The 17,871-nt window shown below is 38.8% G+C and overlaps 3 protein-coding genes across 3 annotated transcripts; all 3 read right to left on the bottom strand.

Annotated features, from left to right (window-relative positions):
• Positions 1–2,628: 2,628 nt before the first annotated feature.
• foxg1c (forkhead box G1c) lies at positions 2,629–3,825 on the bottom strand. The gene has a single exon (XM_006799949.2). The coding sequence runs from the start codon at positions 3,823–3,825 to the stop codon at positions 2,629–2,631; it is 1,197 nt and encodes a 398-aa protein (XP_006800012.1).
• Positions 3,826–8,161: 4,336 nt separating this feature from the next.
• Positions 8,162–9,716, bottom strand: pglyrp5 (peptidoglycan recognition protein 5). Its single transcript, XM_006799803.3, has 4 exons — positions 9,529–9,716; positions 9,228–9,423; positions 9,024–9,142; positions 8,162–8,778 (listed from the first exon to the last, which is right to left on the bottom strand). The coding sequence occupies exons 1-4, from the start codon at positions 9,539–9,541 to the stop codon at positions 8,603–8,605; spliced, it is 504 nt and encodes a 167-aa protein (XP_006799866.1). The 5' UTR covers positions 9,542–9,716; the 3' UTR covers positions 8,162–8,602.
• Positions 9,717–11,074: 1,358 nt separating this feature from the next.
• On the bottom strand, positions 11,075–17,244 carry polr2i (RNA polymerase II subunit I). Its single transcript, XM_006799802.2, has 6 exons — positions 17,068–17,244; positions 16,859–16,913; positions 13,353–13,426; positions 12,834–12,908; positions 11,617–11,668; positions 11,075–11,402 (listed from the first exon to the last, which is right to left on the bottom strand). Exons 1-6 carry the CDS (start codon positions 17,127–17,129, stop codon positions 11,340–11,342), a joined length of 381 nt encoding a protein of 126 aa, XP_006799865.1. The 5' UTR covers positions 17,130–17,244; the 3' UTR covers positions 11,075–11,339.
• Between the last annotated feature and the right edge of the window lie 627 nt (positions 17,245–17,871).

Genomic DNA, 17,871 nt, shown 5'->3' on the forward strand with positions numbered 1-17,871 from the left:
CAAGGTGGCAACTTTTGTTATTTTGACTTCATTTACAGGAAGGTTATTATTCTTACCCAAAATCCCAAATATGGTGAAATAGTCAGACTGAATTACTAGTCTGAAAGAAATATCTGACAGCACTTTGAAGATTGAGTTCAAACACGTGAACACGTTGGGACACCTCCAGAAAGCGTGTGCCAAAGAGGTGTGGGTATGAGAGATTGACTCTACATTTGGAAAGGATTTAGAGTGTCTAATGTGAGTGAAACTGAACCTATACAACACCTTACACTGAACAAGGACATGCCAGGAACAGAGTGATAGCCACCCTTTCCCATAAGTGTTTTTTAAGTTCTTTTTCGGTGCACAACAAAAATCTGTTAAATCTGTTTGATTTATAATAATAATAATAATAATAATAATAATAATAATAATAATAATAAGAAGAAGAAGAAGAAGAAGAAGAAGAAGAAGAAGAAGAATTTGTAGTAACTATGTGGTAACAAGGTTTCTTTTTGACAGAAAATGTTGGACCATAAGCAGCCTGAAACTTTTGCAGCGTGGGAGAAACAAGCTGGTCAAACAGGTGCACTTTGATACTGATGCAAAATGTTCAGTGGCTTTAAAGAGCTGCTCTGTTTCTCCAAACAGAAATGATGTAGAGGGAGAAGTCGAAGGTCTGGCATGGACTGCTTCATGCTCAGCAACTGAATTCCAACCTAATTTTAACGGAAGAACAAATGCAGATATGTGAGGGTGTTCAAAGACCCTTTCCTTCTCACCCAAATCAAACAGAACAAACAGACGTGTTATTCCCACTTTACATTTTGTTGTACATTTTAAAAAATGCATCTAAAAAACTGAAAGAGTTTGATTTTGAAAAGGCCATCCTGATTTCTGCAGCCTCCTGCACACCAAAAACCAGCGAAACCTTATTGTAGCAGGGTGAATTATAGCTCTATGGTTATTAGTAGAGCTGTCAAACTAAACATGTTATTTATTACACTAACAGCAAAAAGTATCTTCTTACTCTTGCCTCAGGATACAAAAGTCTACTTTGCACCAAAAGCTTGTTGCTTCACAGCTAAGCTCCCCCCTTGCTGCTCTGCACACCACAGTCCTTCATGCCAAAGTGTAAATATTATCTTTTGTATCTATCTAGACGGTGAGTTTGGCAACAGTGAAGTTACCTGATCCAGCCCGGTCTGCTTTAACCACACGTGACTGTGGATGTGACTGGCTTTGGAAAGGTGGGTTGAGTTTTTTTTTAATTTCTTTCTATTTATGTTTTTGATAAAAAAAAACCTTTGTTTAAAAGAGACATCTGCTCTAATCTGCATCCACATACATCTATTAATTTATATCTCCAGGGGGCAGCGGCGAGGAGAGGTGAGGGAAAGTTTAACAGTCAGTGATGTCAGCGCAGGTTGAAACACAAGACAGATCAATAAGATCTGCGCGACTGGAAATGCCATGTCTACCTGTTGAGGTTACATCACAACCTTTTCCACACGATATCTTCTCGATAAAACCTTTTTAGTGGAACTGTTCATAAACAAAAAAAAGAATGTCTCAGAGCATACCCACACAGAGGCCTCTGTGCCTCACAACCTTTCCTTAAAACACTCAATCCAGTCTATATATAGTTCTTATTGTGCGGGCTCAAATCTCCAGGGTGAAACATTTAATAACACAGCCAAATAAGAACAATCAACAACAGTAGCTTTTAATGAGGTAAAAAGAAAACACAATTAAAAATGCATTATTTATCGTTTAATTACATGTAAGGTCATTAAAATGGGAATGTAATATACATATGGTTGCAACATTAACGAGATCGAAGACAGTAAGTGCAGCAAATGAGCAGTTTAAGTATCATTTTCACCCAAACTGAAAACTCATAATTTAAAAAGTCCCTGGACTAAACAAAAAACAAAAAACAAAACAAAAACAACAACAACAACAACAAAAAACCCGGTTCCACCCGTTTGTTTAAAATTAAGCTGGAATCTTTCCAAAGTAATATTTTAATGTGTTGGATACCATGCTGGAAAAAGCAAATCCCTTCATCAAGAGTTTTATACTTTTCGATTTTGTTTCATGTTTAAAATCGTGTTTTCTTCTCACCTCCCTTCAACCCAAAACTGGTGACATGCGCCCAAAAACTCTTCAGTTTTTAATACCAATAAACACACATGTGGGAAATCATTGATGAGGAACGTTAACAAAGGATAATATTTTTTCTAGTACAATTTCGGAAGCAGATGCAAACTCGGTGAACGTTAATTGCATTAAAAAAACGATCTGCGCATATCCGCGCATAACCTAGGATTCACATTATACGCAAATACACATTTTTTTTTGCTCATTTTCGGAAATGTGTTTGTCAGAGGAAGTATTTTAAGACTTATAGTTCACGCGTCATTTATTTTTTGGTCATTTAAACTTTGCAACTCTGAGAAATAATCCAAGTCTATTAACGCTTTTTTTTTTTTTTTTACTTAGAGACATCTACTGTGACGCAGACATTTGGGTAAATATTGCAGGATTTTTATCATTCATCGGGATTCTTTGGCTTTGCCTTTTGTTTCCAACAATTAGCAAACTATCTACAGCAATGTTTCAAATCTCACACACGGACTGTATCTATTTCTCTATATTCCAAGACGACGGGCTCGGGCTGACTTGAGGGCAGTAATTTGAAAAGTCACCGCAGCATCCCCCGAGGTCTGAGTGACCGCTCTTGGGTAAAAACGTCGCCCCTGGTGTCTTGGAGGTGGCGCACTCCTCTTGACTAAACGTGGCGGCGCACGGTATGTGGTGAGAGTAAAAGTAGCTGGCTTGTCCCGAGATCATGTTAAAAGAGCACGGGTCTGTCAGCGGCAGCGTGCACGCGGGAATGGAGGCGGAGAAGGCAGTGCACGCGGCGCCGATCTGGTGGCGACGGGACTGCGCGCAACTGAGTCCGATGTAAGACATCTCCTGGTGCGTCTGCAAGAACCGGTCAGCGTCCGCAGCGTTTGCGCTCAGTCGGGCCCGCTGTGAGACCACCGACGTGGCGTGGTTGGAGAAGCGAGGGTGCGCGCTCAGATATGTCCCCGCGCCAAGGTGGGTACGCACCGGCGCTTGGAGAGGTAGAAACGGCGGAACCGGCCAGTAAAACGAACTGGCTGCGGCCAGAGTGACGCTGGTTGCAGTGCCCGTGGGCATCACACGACCGCCTCCTCTCTTCAGCCCGAGCTTGGCCCTGGAGCCAGCTGCGGCTCTGCGCCGCAGTTTTCCCGATGTGCCACCTATGAAGACGTCCTCGCTGCAGGGGTCCAGCATCCAGTAGTTGCCTTTGCCGGGATCGTCGTAGTGGCGCGGCACTTTCACGAAACACTTGTTTAGGCTCAGGTTGTGCCTGATTGAATTTTGCCACCCTTGTCTGTTTTGCCGGTAGTACGGAAAGTTTTCCATGATGAACTCATAGATGCCGTTGAGCGTGAGCCGTCTTTCGGGACTTTGGCGGATCGCCATCATGATGAGCGCGTTGTAACTAAAAGGAGGTTTTTCGGGTTTGACGCTTTCTTCTGCTCCACCGGTTTTCCTCGATTCTTCCTTATTTCCTTCTCGTCTCCCAGTTACAGTCCCCGCTTTGGTTTCCACTTTGGCGCATTCTTTTGACTTTTCAAAGTTTTGATCATGGCTGGCTTTTGCAAGCTGGCTAGGGCGCACTTTCTGGGACTGAGAAGGAGACTCCTGGTCACCCATCACTCCTTCTCGTCTCCACAACAGGCTGCTGATGCTGAATGAAGACTTGTGGAATAATCGGCTTGAAGTTTTCACATCCTCAATCTCCATCCCAAAGGTTAAAAAACACTCTCGAAATTCTCAAAGCTGTCCGGAGATCACAGGAGAGCGCACCGCTGAACACACAGAGCAAAGATGCGTCGACTCAAAGTGGTAAAGAGCCAAAGACGCACGGGCCAGACAGCGTGACAACAAATGCGCATGATCACAGCAGCTCAGGACTCGTTACCTCCAAAACGACTCGCGTTGGTGTTTACTTTGTAACTGCGCATAAAAGAGAATCATCCTGGGACGTGTTGTGCACATGTGTCCGTACTTTGAGTCAAGTGGGTCTATTTTAGTAAAAAGATAATTCATTTATTCCGGTGAAGAGTTAAACGCCTTTTATCCATAAAATCAAAGCAACACACTAAAATATGACTCGTGTGATGTTTTTCCATAAGCACCTATCAAAACCCCCCAAAGAAAAATCTATAATAATTTGAGAATGAAAGGATGTGCCACGATACCAAACACACTGTGCCAAGGCGGGCTTGAACCCGGGATGACATGGATGTGCTGTCAATCTATGTGACTGATCAGTGAACTCTGGGGTGCAATTATAACACTTCCGTGACTCATGAAATTCAACACTCTCACACGCGCCTCACCCCCTGGGCTGGCCTCATCTTTCTCTCTCGTTTTTCTTCTTCTCTGCTTTCTCTCTTTGCGCACCTTAATCGACATCATAGGAGCCAATTTGGCAAAATGCCGATCAAGAGAATGAAGACGCTGTAGAGACCGAATGATCCTATATATAACGGGCCAAAGACGAGCAGGCTAAAACGCAGAATGAAGGGCAAGATTATTACACGTACAAGTTATTTCGTAATTTAAACCAGCTCTGAGTAGCATGCATTTATGATGCAAACATTTTTATTATTTCTGGGCAAAAATGTGGTAAAATTAAATAAACAGTAGCTAGAGATTCTCTGTAACTGAAAACTGCCTCCTCACTTCAAATTAAACAGTGTATTTGACTTAATCCATGCTTCTCTTAAATCTAATAATTACAGTGAGTTTTCTCTCTGCGTAGGTTACTTGCTACTTAATGCTAACCTTGAATTTTCTTAGTTTGAACAGTTGTCCACTGGTGAAGAAAGCAGATAAATTTGTCGACACGTTAAGGTTTCACTTGAAATGATTATTTTAGTGATAACGCAGTGGTCATTTCAGACATGACGTATCCAGGTTTTGATTTTTCGTGGACATGCTTTGAAGTGTTCATGTCGCTGAGAACAGTGTTAAAGTTCAGCTAGCAACAGGCCACCATGACTGAGACTCCGGTGGCAACGAATGAGTTCCAGCCCCGTTAATGACCTATGCTGTTGTTGAAATAGCACCTAATTAAAGCAGTGTCCTGTAGCAATGAAGCCTGTGGGGTATGGAAATGACGAAACATGTAATGTTAATAGTGTGTACAAGCACTCCTAATGATATAAATTCATTAGGCTGCTCATAAACTCATTTTCAGAGTTCACTTCTTTTTAAGGCACCTACACCATCCTGGTTTAAATGCATTTAAGTTAGAATTAAGCTGAGCCTGCTTACTTTGGCACAATACATCAAGTTCACGTGCCCTACTTGCATGCTACTGCAGTGCCACATGTATGTATTCCTACTTAAGGAGGAATACATCATTTAAAGAAAACCACATCATTATATTTTACATTGTGCTCTCCTCTCAGATTGCTTTTCTTCACTCTAAATATGTGACTGTCAATAAATCCTGCCAATAACTGTTTCTGCTATGATGCCTTTCCATCAGAAAGGAGATGAAATAGATCTGGTGTAAATGAATGTAAGACAGGCATATGAGTTTTTCCTCGAGGTGAACAAAGCTGCTTGTTTTATTGTCTGAAAGGCCTTCACCTCTCCATATCACACCGGTACAAACGGTAAGTTCACGTGAGGTTCCTGAGTGATGTGGGCACTCCTTCAACCACAAGAAAGTGAAGCGGGGCCTAAGGGGTGATGAGTTATAGCCTTGTGTTATTTTCTATTCTACAAACAGCAGCAGGAGTGAACAAAAGGTCATCACACACACACACACACACACACACACACACACACACACACACACACACACACACACACACACACACACACACACACACACACACACAGATTGCAAATTCATATCAGGCTTTATAATTTAATATCTAATATCTGTTTTTTCACCACTTGGAAGGGGCGACACACGAACTCAATGCCTTTGCGTTACTTTGACTTCGTTTATTAAGTTTATTGCTCAACAAACGTTTAAAAAGATTCATGTATAGCCAGTGCAGTGATATCTAATATCTGTTCTGACAATGACAAGGTAATAAAAATAAAAGAATAATATACATGCTTCTTGGTTGGATTATTGTTTCAAATTCTTCTCACAGAAGAAAGAAATCCATTTAATTTGATGAATCTATTAGAACTTACACAGCACTTCCCTTCCCTGTCTGAACACATTGAACATTCACTGTAGCTGTGCCCTAGCATCTTGTTCAGTTACACTGATCATTGACAACAATAAAGTCTACTATATATTAGTCATGAAGACAAGGATTAGTCATACAGTCTAATACCTTTGCCATTAGCCTGTTTGATAGGGCCCTCCTCCATAATCTGTGTGCTGCACAAGTGAGTACTTGTTGGGAATGTTTCTGGCACTGCAGAAATCATGCACTGTTGTTTCAGCACTTACAATGCCCTTGATTCAATATCTCGTGTTGTTTACAGTGTTTTTTGCAGAGATATTTGAAGGACATTTGCATGAGAAAACAGGACTTGTAAAGATTGTTTGTTGTTCAATAATATACTTAATAATTATTCTGCTGTTTAACAAGTGTTGCTGCGATATGCCAGCATAGCTAACTGTGATAAAAAAAAACCCTCTGTTATAATTAATAATACACATATTCTATTTTTGTGAGCCCGTGGTCTCGCACACAAACTGTCTTTTTTCTGCCTCTTGCAAGTGATTATTTCACCTGAGTGGCAGATGTTTGGTCTTGTTCACCTTTAGTTTACATTATCTTGAGGTGTAGTTGTTCTTTTTACACAGTTATGGCTACAGACAGTCTCACGGGCTTCTCTCAGGCTTCTGCAACTGTTATTTTAACTTTACTCTGTTTGCCAAAAATGAAACAAAACACTCAATAAACAAACTAAAAGATAGCGTAGACAAGTAGCTTCTTGGAATTTCTTACAGATATTGTGATAATATCATTATCATTAACTCTTCTAATTACATACTAAAAAAAAACCCCTTAACCCTGTGTGGTGTTTGTGACAGAGAAAAAGAGAAAATTCCTCGCATACGTAAACAAACAAACAAACAAACAAACAAACAATGAATCGAGTAATAAAAAGAAGCACTCTGAGACTGCAAACCTCTGCCAAGACAGCTCAGTTTGTGTTTTTAACTTTTAAAGGAACAATATTGTGTTTTTGTTGTATTCTTTTTATTTTCTTTGTTCTTTTTAAACGTCCTTTAAGAAAAAATGAGTGAAGAGAAATTTGACAGATATTTACTTTGATTATACATTTACATTACATTTTGGAGATAATGAATAATAGGTACTGATTTGTAAATAACGGGACATGAATAACTTATTATATAATAGGATACTACAATATATTTCTAGCTAACTAGGAAGCTCATTGTCTTTGTCTCAATTCAATCGTTAAATATAAAACACATTTTTGAGGTCAGCATAAAAGAAAGGCGGATGTGAAATTTAAAAGCCAAACTATAATGTGATATTTTGAATCCCCATACACCTGAATTATTTCCTGATTGTTGGCAATACAAACAAAGGCAGCAGAATTTTAAGTACAACTTTAAAGATACAAGACATTTTTTATAAAAAATTGACCTTGTAGAAGAGGTCAGAGGTCCACAATAACTTAGAATCCCCATATATTATTCCCTATATGCCTATATGTTGTCAGCACTAAGTTTTAAATAGCTCTATATAGAATTTTCTTTTACTTTGATCTTCAGATTAGTCTGCTGATCTCGAAGATGCAACAAATGTGACACAATGTTTTAAATCTTTACGGCGCTGTCTAAATGTTGACATCACACAGCAATTATAAGAATAATAGTTTTTAAATTATAAGACTTTTTGTCATTTCTTAACCAATTAATCATTGAGGCGACCTTGAAGACTTCGGTGGATGCAATCCAAATTTTAATGCACTATTAACACGACCCTACTGTACACCCATGCAAAGTTTGATGAGAATTCATTCAAAACATTTCGAGCTATCATCACAACGACAGGCTTGATAATGCTACCAAGATCTTAAATATCACTGGTGATATTTTTTTCCACCTCTCTAAAAACCTTAAGCACAACACGGTAACAGTTTGATTCAAGCAAATGTATTTTTTAAAGAAAAAAAAAAGATTATACATTAAATCAGCATATTCAAATAAAAACGTAAACTTTCACACAACATTCAACTGTTTATTCGTGTATCGTGGTTTCCAGTTGCACTTCTAAACAGATAAAGCCTGGGTTATTCCCGTCCCATGCAACGGCTCCCTCTGCTGTAAAAGAAAGCTCTGACAGGCTGTGAAAACAGACTCTTCCTGCTAACAGATAATAAAAAATATAATAATGTGAAAATAATATGCATATAATGTGACGAGGAAAAAAAGAAACCTGAGCATTAGTGTCGGATCTAGAAAGCTTCTTCCTCCTAACACCTTGCTTACTTCACAGAAGCTGGTCATGGGGTCTGTGTGCAATTTCCCCTCAAAACACTGACAAATCGTCTGCGAGGTTCACGACGTGCTCCTCAGTCGTGGCAGTGCGGCGTAAAGCTTTTCTCCTGGACACTCTGTGTTTCCCAGATCTCTGTGTCCATACAGGTCAAACCCAGGCTGTAGAAATCCTGCGGAAACTCCAGACTGCAGCAGCTGTTTCACCGCAACGACTGCTTTTTCACTCGGCGTCTCATCTGCAAGGAAAACAAGAAGTAGCTTTATCATTATATGGAGAATAATGTGCAATATCCAATGTGTGTGTGTGCTTGTTGTATTTAAATTACCCTGCTTTTATGATCTTTTCCTATGATACAAGGTGCGGTTACTAAACAAAGATTAATGTTTGTATTGCACACACAGGCCCAGCCTTATCATTTTATGTCTACACCCTGAACAACATGCTCTTGTATATGATGCACACAAAATAAGGAGTGCTTACTGTTGAAATTCCCCATGAAGGCAATTCCCAGTGAGTCACTGTTGTGGTCTTTGGCATGTGCGCCCATCACGCCCCAGCCACGACCCTCGAACACAGTCCCATCTCCAGCAACAAGAAAACTAAACATTGAAGAAGTACAGGTAAGCTTTGATAACAAAACCAAACATTTGCACACAGTTCTTGTGCACTAACAGAGGAACTCACTTGTATCCAATATCATCAAACTTTCTGTCTTTCATGTGGTATCTCTGAATACTGACAAGGCTGGCTTTGCACTCAGCCAGGCCTTTGCAGCTTGGGTAGGCAGTGTGGTGTATAACAACTCTTCGGGCAGGTCCTTTCAGAGCCTTGGTTTGTTTGGCAGCGGCTGCTCCCCACTCTTGCCTTGAAACAATGCTCACTGAAACAGATTGAAATCAACCAAATTGATATTCAGCATTCAAAAAAGAAAATCTAATTAGTAAACCAGAAACAATCCTTAGTGCAAAGCTGTCTGTTTCCATACCTTGTCGGTCCATGGCGTCCCACAAAGCAGACTAACTCGTGGCACGTAATGCAGCTCCTTTATCAAAGAGCCTGTTTCAAGGGGTGTGGTTTTGGGAAGTACACCTATTATGTACTTAATAAGCACGAGTCATTTTCCCACTTGTTTTACCAGCTGAGCAATAATTTACAGTTGCCCAACAAGATGTCTGGAATATACGTGCTTAAAAAAGAAGGAAGTACAACACAGTATTTCCTGAATGTTGCACAGCTAGAGAAAACCTGATTTTTCACACGGATCAGGCATAACTACTAACTAACATTACAAAATCAGTAGCACGGAGGAAAAAAGACAAGCCGTGTCATGATCTTCAAATTTAGGATTAGTCTGAAAACTGAGCAAGTCCATGAAGTGTCACTGGTGCTTTAAGAAATTGACTTGACTCATCAAAAATGACTCACGTTTACTTGTTAATGTAATGTATTAGATGCATATTTCCCAGTTGGACTGAGAGCAGACCTGTAGCTACAGCTCGGGTCTAAAGTTTGTATCCACTCATCAAACTTCAGACTGCAAATTACCCTCTAAATCCAAAACTTGCCATGAATTTCATGGGAATTTTGGGGATTTGAATGACTTCTTTGAACTGTTCTTTTTCCAGGGTGGAATGATTGTACAGCATTTATCTTTAATTACTTTAAAACAACAACAACCTATGATTTCTGTCCACAACAAGACTGTGGACAGAAATCACTACCAAAGATGAACACACTTGATACACACACACACACACACACACACACACACACACACACACGTATGTGTGTATATATATATATATATATATATATATATATATAACATAATGGGTAAAACCACATGGAGTTTGTAACCAAATAACAAGACGTGTACATTATCAAATTCTTATCAAAGTTGCCGACTGTACATTTATTTGGCTCATCCCTGCGGCGAATATGTTCAGCATTAAGCGAATGAGTCAGCTACAGTCTCAAGACATTTTGTGAATATTGGGGATGTGCACTGGTTACATGTGATTTGTGGTCTAAATTTTCAGCTGTGTCACAAAGAGAATGTGACTCAAAGGAAAACACACAACCAGTCTTGTGTTTCATGGTTTTAACTCCCACTAATCATTAACAGTCTAGGCTGGAAACAGGAAGTGAATATCTATACCGACTTCTCTACTTGGAAGTCAGTTGGTTTGATTTGAAGGTGAGCTTGTGTGCGTGAGTTGGCAAGGTTTCCCGGCCTATAGTTAAAAATATTTAGGAGCATTATCTGATCACTGATTCTTGCTATTCTTAAAAACCCCAGAAATACTGATTGAGTGACTCAGACCAAATCAGGAATAATTCATTAAAAACAAACAATCCTCTAATGACTCTTTTATATTAACTGTTGTATCCTGGTTTTACATTTATGTGTTACTTAGTCTTGATATAACCTTAATTATGTAACAAAATAACTATTATTATACAAAATATTCTCAAAATGTACTCAGAGATGGAGTGCATGAAGAGTTTCACAATTATTAAGACTCAAGAGATATTTGAAAACATGTTTTAATCTAACAATACACATTTGAAAATGACAAGCGCTAAAAAAAGCACAACAGCAAAACTGATGACATTATATTCACAACATGGTGACAGATATGAGTGTCCATACAACAATAACAGAGGAGTCAGCAATGCTGCTATTTTATAAAGCCAAATGCATTCACTGTAGACACAGACCCAGATTGATACTGTACAAGTGCTGACAGCAACAGCATAGAAGCAAGTGCTAGACCTCTTTATTATCAGAAGGCTTCACTCTGTCCACCGGTGTCCACAGTGAGGCGCCGTGCACACGTAGTACAGTCGCATAGCATCCTGTGTGGGGCAACACAAAAAAATGTGTCAGTCAAAACAAATGATCTGTGTAGGGAATGTAACTCATCTTTAATTTTTTTTAATAAATACCTGTCTCAAATATATATTTTGGATTAATAATGTGGTGCCTCCTGAAAAGCAGGGGCTAAGAAGAATGTATTAGCAGGGCAATTGTAGCTTGTGCAGATCTAGAGAAAGCAAAGGTTGCAATTACCTCAGCCTTCATACTGTGAGACTGGAAGAACACTGCCTCCTTGTGACCACATCTGAGAAGAGAAATGGTGAAAGAAAAACGTTATAAAAGTGTTACCACCATCAGAGCCACAACATCTCATTCCACAGTCCATTAAAGTTGAAATGGCTTGTGGAAACCTACAATGACCACCAACAGTTTATTTCAGGGCAGGCTGAACCTTTATCCAGATTTCCTCCGTCTACTGTGACCGTCTAAATAATTACTTGATATACAGTATGTTAGTGTGCCTCAAGGAGACATAAAGTAATTATAAAATGTAGACACACGAGAGCAGGGATGCGGTTAAATATAATGCTTTTACGCTGAGACCCCAGTGATGTAATCTACGCTCCATCCGTTTTGCATGACCATACACTCAGTTAGTCTCACTGATTGGTGACTATGTGCACCAATAAGTTACAATACATGCAGATTAAACAACGCTCTGCTGCTTAAATAAGCAAGTATGCTGTGTCAGTAATTATTGACTCTACACTTATTTTTAGAACTACACATTTCACTTACTACTTAGAAAGTGTATGGGTAACAATGCAGTTTTGCAAATCAATGATGCCTTTTAATAAATATTTTGCAGTAGAAGCACTTAGGAATTACAGACCTTTAAAAAACCCAAAACAACAACAAAACATAATTACTCCAAAATTGGATAAGCATTTTTGCAGCCAGGTGGTCAATTATACAGTCAGAACTAAAGTGGAAGATCATGAGATTATTATCATGAATGTAAATACAGAGGTTTCACAAAATGGTCTAAACCACTGATTACACTCAAAAAGCAAAAAGCCAGATTAGATTTTGCCACACGCTCTAAAAGAGCCCACTCACACCAGGGCCAAAAATATCTGGACACATGAAACCAAAATGAATTTGTACCAGAATGATGGGAAGAGAAAAGTAGTAGCTCATGACTTGAAGTATATCACATTATTTGTCAAACACGGTGGAGGCAGTGTTATGGCATGGGCATGTATAGCTGCTAGTGGAACTGGATCACTGCAATTTATTGATTAAGCAAACAAGGCTATAGTCTCTGCTCAGATTCAGCTGAATCCTGAAAAACTGATTGGACAGCACTTCAGAACGGAAATGGATAATGAACCAAAATACCCTTAAAAACATCAACAGGAGGTGAAGCATGGGCGCTGAGGGAGGTCAGTAGGTATGGTAAAACTTACTTAGGGCAGGGGTGGTCTTCTGTTCTTGGCAGTGTTGGGTCCTGAGATACATCAGCGATGATTTGTGTGAGTTCACTGGAAAAAAAAAAATGGAAGCATGAGGTTTAGAGCTCATCAACTGACATGACCTATGAACGCAATCTAAAATTCTAGTACTGTGCGCACTACAAAAGGAAGACCACATGCAAAAAATGCTAATGTTTTTTCCTAAAGATTAGCCATTCAGTATGTGTGAGTACACATAAAAACACTGCTTTGTACTGTCTGAAATTGTACACAGAAAATCTTTTGTACATATTTGGAAAAATCAATCAAATCTGTGTGGCTGAATGGGTCTACACAGCGCATTTAACCCTAGATGTCATAACCATTTTGGTTGCTTTCAGAAGTGCTGCAGTGATTGAATAGGAAGTTATCGCCCACTTTAATGTGTGACTCAGTCTGCAATGAAAAATGACGAATTATTCAAATTGAGGAAATAAAACTTTTGCTAATTTATGTTGTATTGTGGTTACTTACTCAACCTCATGGGTGATTTTATTGACGTAGATACAGCTGTTGTCTGCCTCTTGTTGGTAGTCACAGTTCCTGCACTGTTTGAGATAAAGATATTTTTTTGTTACAGAGCAGGAAATTCAGTACAATGATTACAGACTTATTGTGGTACTCTTATTGTATCACAACAATCTTCCTTAAAACCTTTCCATTACATATGGTTTTACAATGTTTTATACAATACATTACAATAAAATGTATGTCTTAAATCAGTGGTCGTTTGGAGTTGTTTGATACCGGGCCGCGAGAGTTGAGGCTCGGGTGTGAAATTTAGGGTTTTCAGGGTTTTTATCGTTAACTCGGTTTCCCTGGATCTTTTCCCGTGTTGTAGTTGTGTGTATTTACACGTTACCATAGCGACCAGAGAGCATTAAGGGGCAGAGAGGAGGACGTTACTCTCAATGTTGTTGGCCCATTTCAGGAGGACGCTGCTAATGAAGTTACACAATTACACAGTGAATACACATTTATTATTATATTTACAAAAAACCCCACTTTTGTGTCATTTTATTTGGTGTATTTATCCGCAACACCTTAAAGGCTGATCTGTGAAAATATGGTCTGATATTAAACCGGTCCGTGGCGCAGTAAAGGTTGGTGACCGCTGTCTTAAATAACTATTTGTCAGTCCGGAGTTTCTCTGTCCACTTAGGTCAGCATTTATCATCTATGTAACCACTTGGGGTACCTTAAGGTTCTGTATTAGGTCCCATTTTATTTTTCATTATACATTTCTTTTTTTGGAACCCATTTTTAAAAAGTACAGCATCGACTTTCATTGCTTTGCAGATAGCTAGCTTGTATTTGGGCTCTGGTAGTACTGTCTAAGTGATGTTCAATCATAGATGGAGATAAACTTGTCAAACCTGAACAAAAACGAACCAGAATTTTTTTTTATTTTTTATTTTTGGGCATCCCAATCATTAAGATGGAAAGGAGAGCTCCATCAGTCTTTGAGCTTTTTACTGTCACCTGGTTTCAAGGAATCTTGGTGTGATATTTGACTGTGCTTTTAGATCTGCTGTTAAGACAAGCCTTTTTCAATGAGGGCTTCTTGGTAAGGTGAAGGCGCACCTCCCTCCACATGACGTTGTTTTTTTTGTTTCAACCCAATTATATTTACTGTTTCCCAGTGCTGGACAATACCTGGCACCCACTCCATGACATGCCCAGTCACAGGAGAATGTTTAGTTAGAGACTGAGATTACCCAAATGCACCACTGAACAACAGAGGAAATTAGGGGTGGGTTCTGATAATCGATTTATCGATTAAAATCGATTCTGGCTTGGGTAACGTGATATCGATTTATTAAAATCCTGACTTGATTTTTTTAATATTACTTTATTTTGCCCAAAACGCCAGAATCTCAGGTTTAACCTCACAAAATTTCAAGAACCACCAAACAGCTAAAACAGTAACTGAGAGCAGGAACACAGATTCTGCACAAAGATGTAAACACAAAGCGCAGACCCGCCGACAGATCAGAATCAGTGAGATGTCGCCTTTCTCACCCGACGGCACGGACACGGTCGGGGCTGAAAGCCGACAGCTCGCTGATTCTGATGTTTCGGCGAGTCCGTGCTTTGTGTTTATGCCCTTTTTGCGCCGATTCTAAAGCTGTTAGTTTGATCTCTCTCCAAACAATATTGTCCGAACCAGCAGCAAAAGAAGATCCAAACTACGCTTCACAAAAACATCGTCATGAATTCCCTATTAGTTTTGCTGTTTTTGCTTCCACCACACTTCATGTACAGCTCTCCCTCTCTCTCTCTCTCGCTTTCTCTGTATACTTCAAGAACAGTTTCCCGTCTAAAAATCTGTTTTCTGCATTATTCGCTTGCTTGTTACGCACAAGTCTACCGTTGTTTACAGCGCTGTCGGCCGCTGTTTTTTCCCCCTTTACTTACTTCCGAAAAGAAAGCCTCATTTCTGCTGTTCAGTGGGCTTCTGAACAAATGTAAACAAATGTAAACTTTTTAAAATTATGCAAAATGCAAAACGCTCAGCTGTGTCTTTAAAACCTCTGTAACTTCAGAGGTAATGTTCATATGCTGGTTAATGGTTTTCTTTCGTTTTTGATGTACTGCAGAATATTTTTATAAAATCCCAGGCCAGGAAAAATCACCTTCATGTTTTTCTGTGTTTTATCTTCAGCTAATTTGACACAAAGGCATCTGCTGTGACGCTTACACCTTTGATAAAGTCTTGCGAGTGTCAGCTTCCTTTTTATAGATACAAAAATATGTAAATGTACTGATCTGAATTATAATATTTCTGACTGTCTGAGGCAAAATTTCCCAGATTTAAATTGAATCGAATTGTGGATCGAATCGATTCGGGACCTTGTGAATCAGAATCGAATCGATTCTAGAAATCAGTGACAATACCCAGCCCTAGAGGAAATTACTCCTGCCTGTACAACTCCTCCAACTAATGTACAGTACACCGTGCAATAGTTACATCCTCTACAGTGAAAATAACAAAGTTTTACAGCTGTTTTGCAGCATTTAATATTCTGTAATTCTGTAATATTCAGGATTTTTATAATTGAGCTATTTGTAATATTAGAGCTATTTCTTATATTTTGTAATATATCAAATAATTTAATTTAGTTTAGTCTCACATAAAACACCAGCAACTGCAACAATAATATGCAATAATCAGCCAAGCATTATCACAACCTTTAGAAAAAAAATCCCAACACCAAGATCGTAGACATCAGTTTTCAAGTAGATCAAACAGGGTTCCAAAGTTTTATAAAACATTGGACTTTTGAACGTGATATGAACATAAGATATTCTGACAGCAAGAGACTAGGCCCATCTCTGTTTTCAGCCTCGATGTATTTTTCACTTCTAATCAAACACTAGATCAGTACGTTTGCAGCTTATGACAACACCAAACACAATGAGTTAGGGTACTAATTTCTGCCTTGCATTTCAAGCAAAAGACTGGGGTTGAAACTATGTCCATGGTTGAGATTATTCTGTGTAAAATCTGTAATTGCATTGGTTTGGGATGATTACAAACAAACTGATAAAGTTAAATATTTTCATACACCTTTACACTCACTACTATACTACTATTGACCATGACAGAAAGGTTCCTTTCCCTTTCATCTCTAAGTGAGTGATGCTTTTATATATATATATATATATATATATATATATATATATATATATTTTTTTTTTGTTTTCTTTTTTTCTTTTTCTTTCATTGTACAGCGTCTACATCACTTTGGTCAACTAGTTTTTAATGTGCTATAAACTCTGATTGTATTCACCGATTGTAACATAAGGGGTGTAAAATAAGCAAACTAAGGAAAATTAAAATTAAAGCTGTCATTTTAACCATTCGTTTTATAATGCGGACTGTTAGAAGAGTGTTGCCGTATCGTGGATTAGCTAACTATAAAGAAAGTAGCACTAATACTTGTTGGTTAACACACACGTGAGGAGCACAAACTTACGGCATACAGCAGGATGCGGTTCTCCTTGTCTTCTTTAGGATACAACATGTTGTTACTGGAAGACAAAGCCAAGTGGTTAATGGGTTTTCATTTCAATTATGCGTACGTATTCCTTCAGTTCATACAATATTATGTTAATATGCTTCTAGCTTATTTTAGCTAGCCGGCTACGTCAACGTATACGTCCTCTAAAACAGACAAACGCTCACCATTCTTGACAAAACCGTATGCCAACAAATCCCGGCTCGTACGGCCCACCGTCTAAATCCATCGGAGAAACGATTTATTGTGGACAAAAGTAATGAACTCAATTAATTTCAAATGTTGTTAATGTCTACCGCCTCACTCCTCAAGTTTAAAAACAGACCGTATGCGCATGCGTAAACGGTTTTGGCTCTGCCTTTTTTCCAAATAGCGCCTACAAATGGCTGGAGGACAGAATAGGCATTGATACACATTTGCAGACCTGTTGTCAAAAGATGCACAGAAGTGAAGCAATGCATGTACAAGCGAAGGGTTTAAATTGCTTACTTAATTTTGCATGTGTCTAGGTTAGATGAGTGAACCCAGTAGACTTATTTTAAAAACATCACACGTTTTCCACTCCTTCTGGTTATTGTTGCATTATCATAGTGTGTTTACCTTACAATATAAAGCACCTCGGGGCGAATGTTATTGTGATTTGGTGCTGCAGTATATAAAGAAAGTTGAACTGAACAAAAAAAAGGAAAAAGAATTGCTCTAATGGTTTTTTTTGTATTGTGCAAGTGTGTGTTGTCACCAAGCAATTCCACCCTCTCCTCCAAATTTGGTAACTAGTGTCTAAGAAACAAAGCAAAGCAACAACAAAAAGTTGACGACAATGATGCTAGACTCAAAGTTTGTAAATCAACCCACAAATTGAGTGCGTAAACTCATAGTCACTACATCTATCTCTTTAAACAGCCTGTGGTAAGAACAGCTTTCACACAGACCAGTCATCATAAAAACACAGAAAACCCAAACTACATATT

This window comes from Neolamprologus brichardi, chromosome 14, assembly GCF_056152115.1.
Source record: "Neolamprologus brichardi isolate AB-2024 chromosome 14, ASM5615211v1, whole genome shotgun sequence".
In the NCBI taxonomy this organism is placed as follows: domain Eukaryota; kingdom Metazoa; phylum Chordata; class Actinopteri; order Cichliformes; family Cichlidae; genus Neolamprologus; species Neolamprologus brichardi.

Excerpts from the sequence above, each read along its gene's own strand:
- polr2i (XM_006799802.2), bottom strand. The coding sequence starts at position 17,129 with ATGGATTTAGACGGTGGGCCGTACGAGCCGGGATTTGTTGGCATACGG. Across the intron at positions 16,914-17,067 it reads ATACGGTTTTGTCAAGAATG|TAACAACATGTTGTATCCTA; the intron begins GTGAGCGTTTGT and ends TTTGTCTTCCAG. Across the intron at positions 11,403-11,616 it reads CTCACAGTATGAAGGCTGAG|GATGCTATGCGACTGTACTA; the intron begins GTAATTGCAACC and ends TGCCCCACACAG.
- pglyrp5 (XM_006799803.3), bottom strand. Across the intron at positions 9,143-9,227 it reads TTTGATGATATTGGATACAA|TTTTCTTGTTGCTGGAGATG; the intron begins GTGAGTTCCTCT and ends TTCAATGTTTAG. Across the intron at positions 8,779-9,023 it reads CTTCATGGGGAATTTCAACA|ATGAGACGCCGAGTGAAAAA; the intron begins GTAAGCACTCCT and ends TTTTCCTTGCAG.
- foxg1c (XM_006799949.2), bottom strand. The coding sequence starts at position 3,825 with ATGGAGATTGAGGATGTGAAAACTTCAAGCCGATTATTCCACAAGTCT.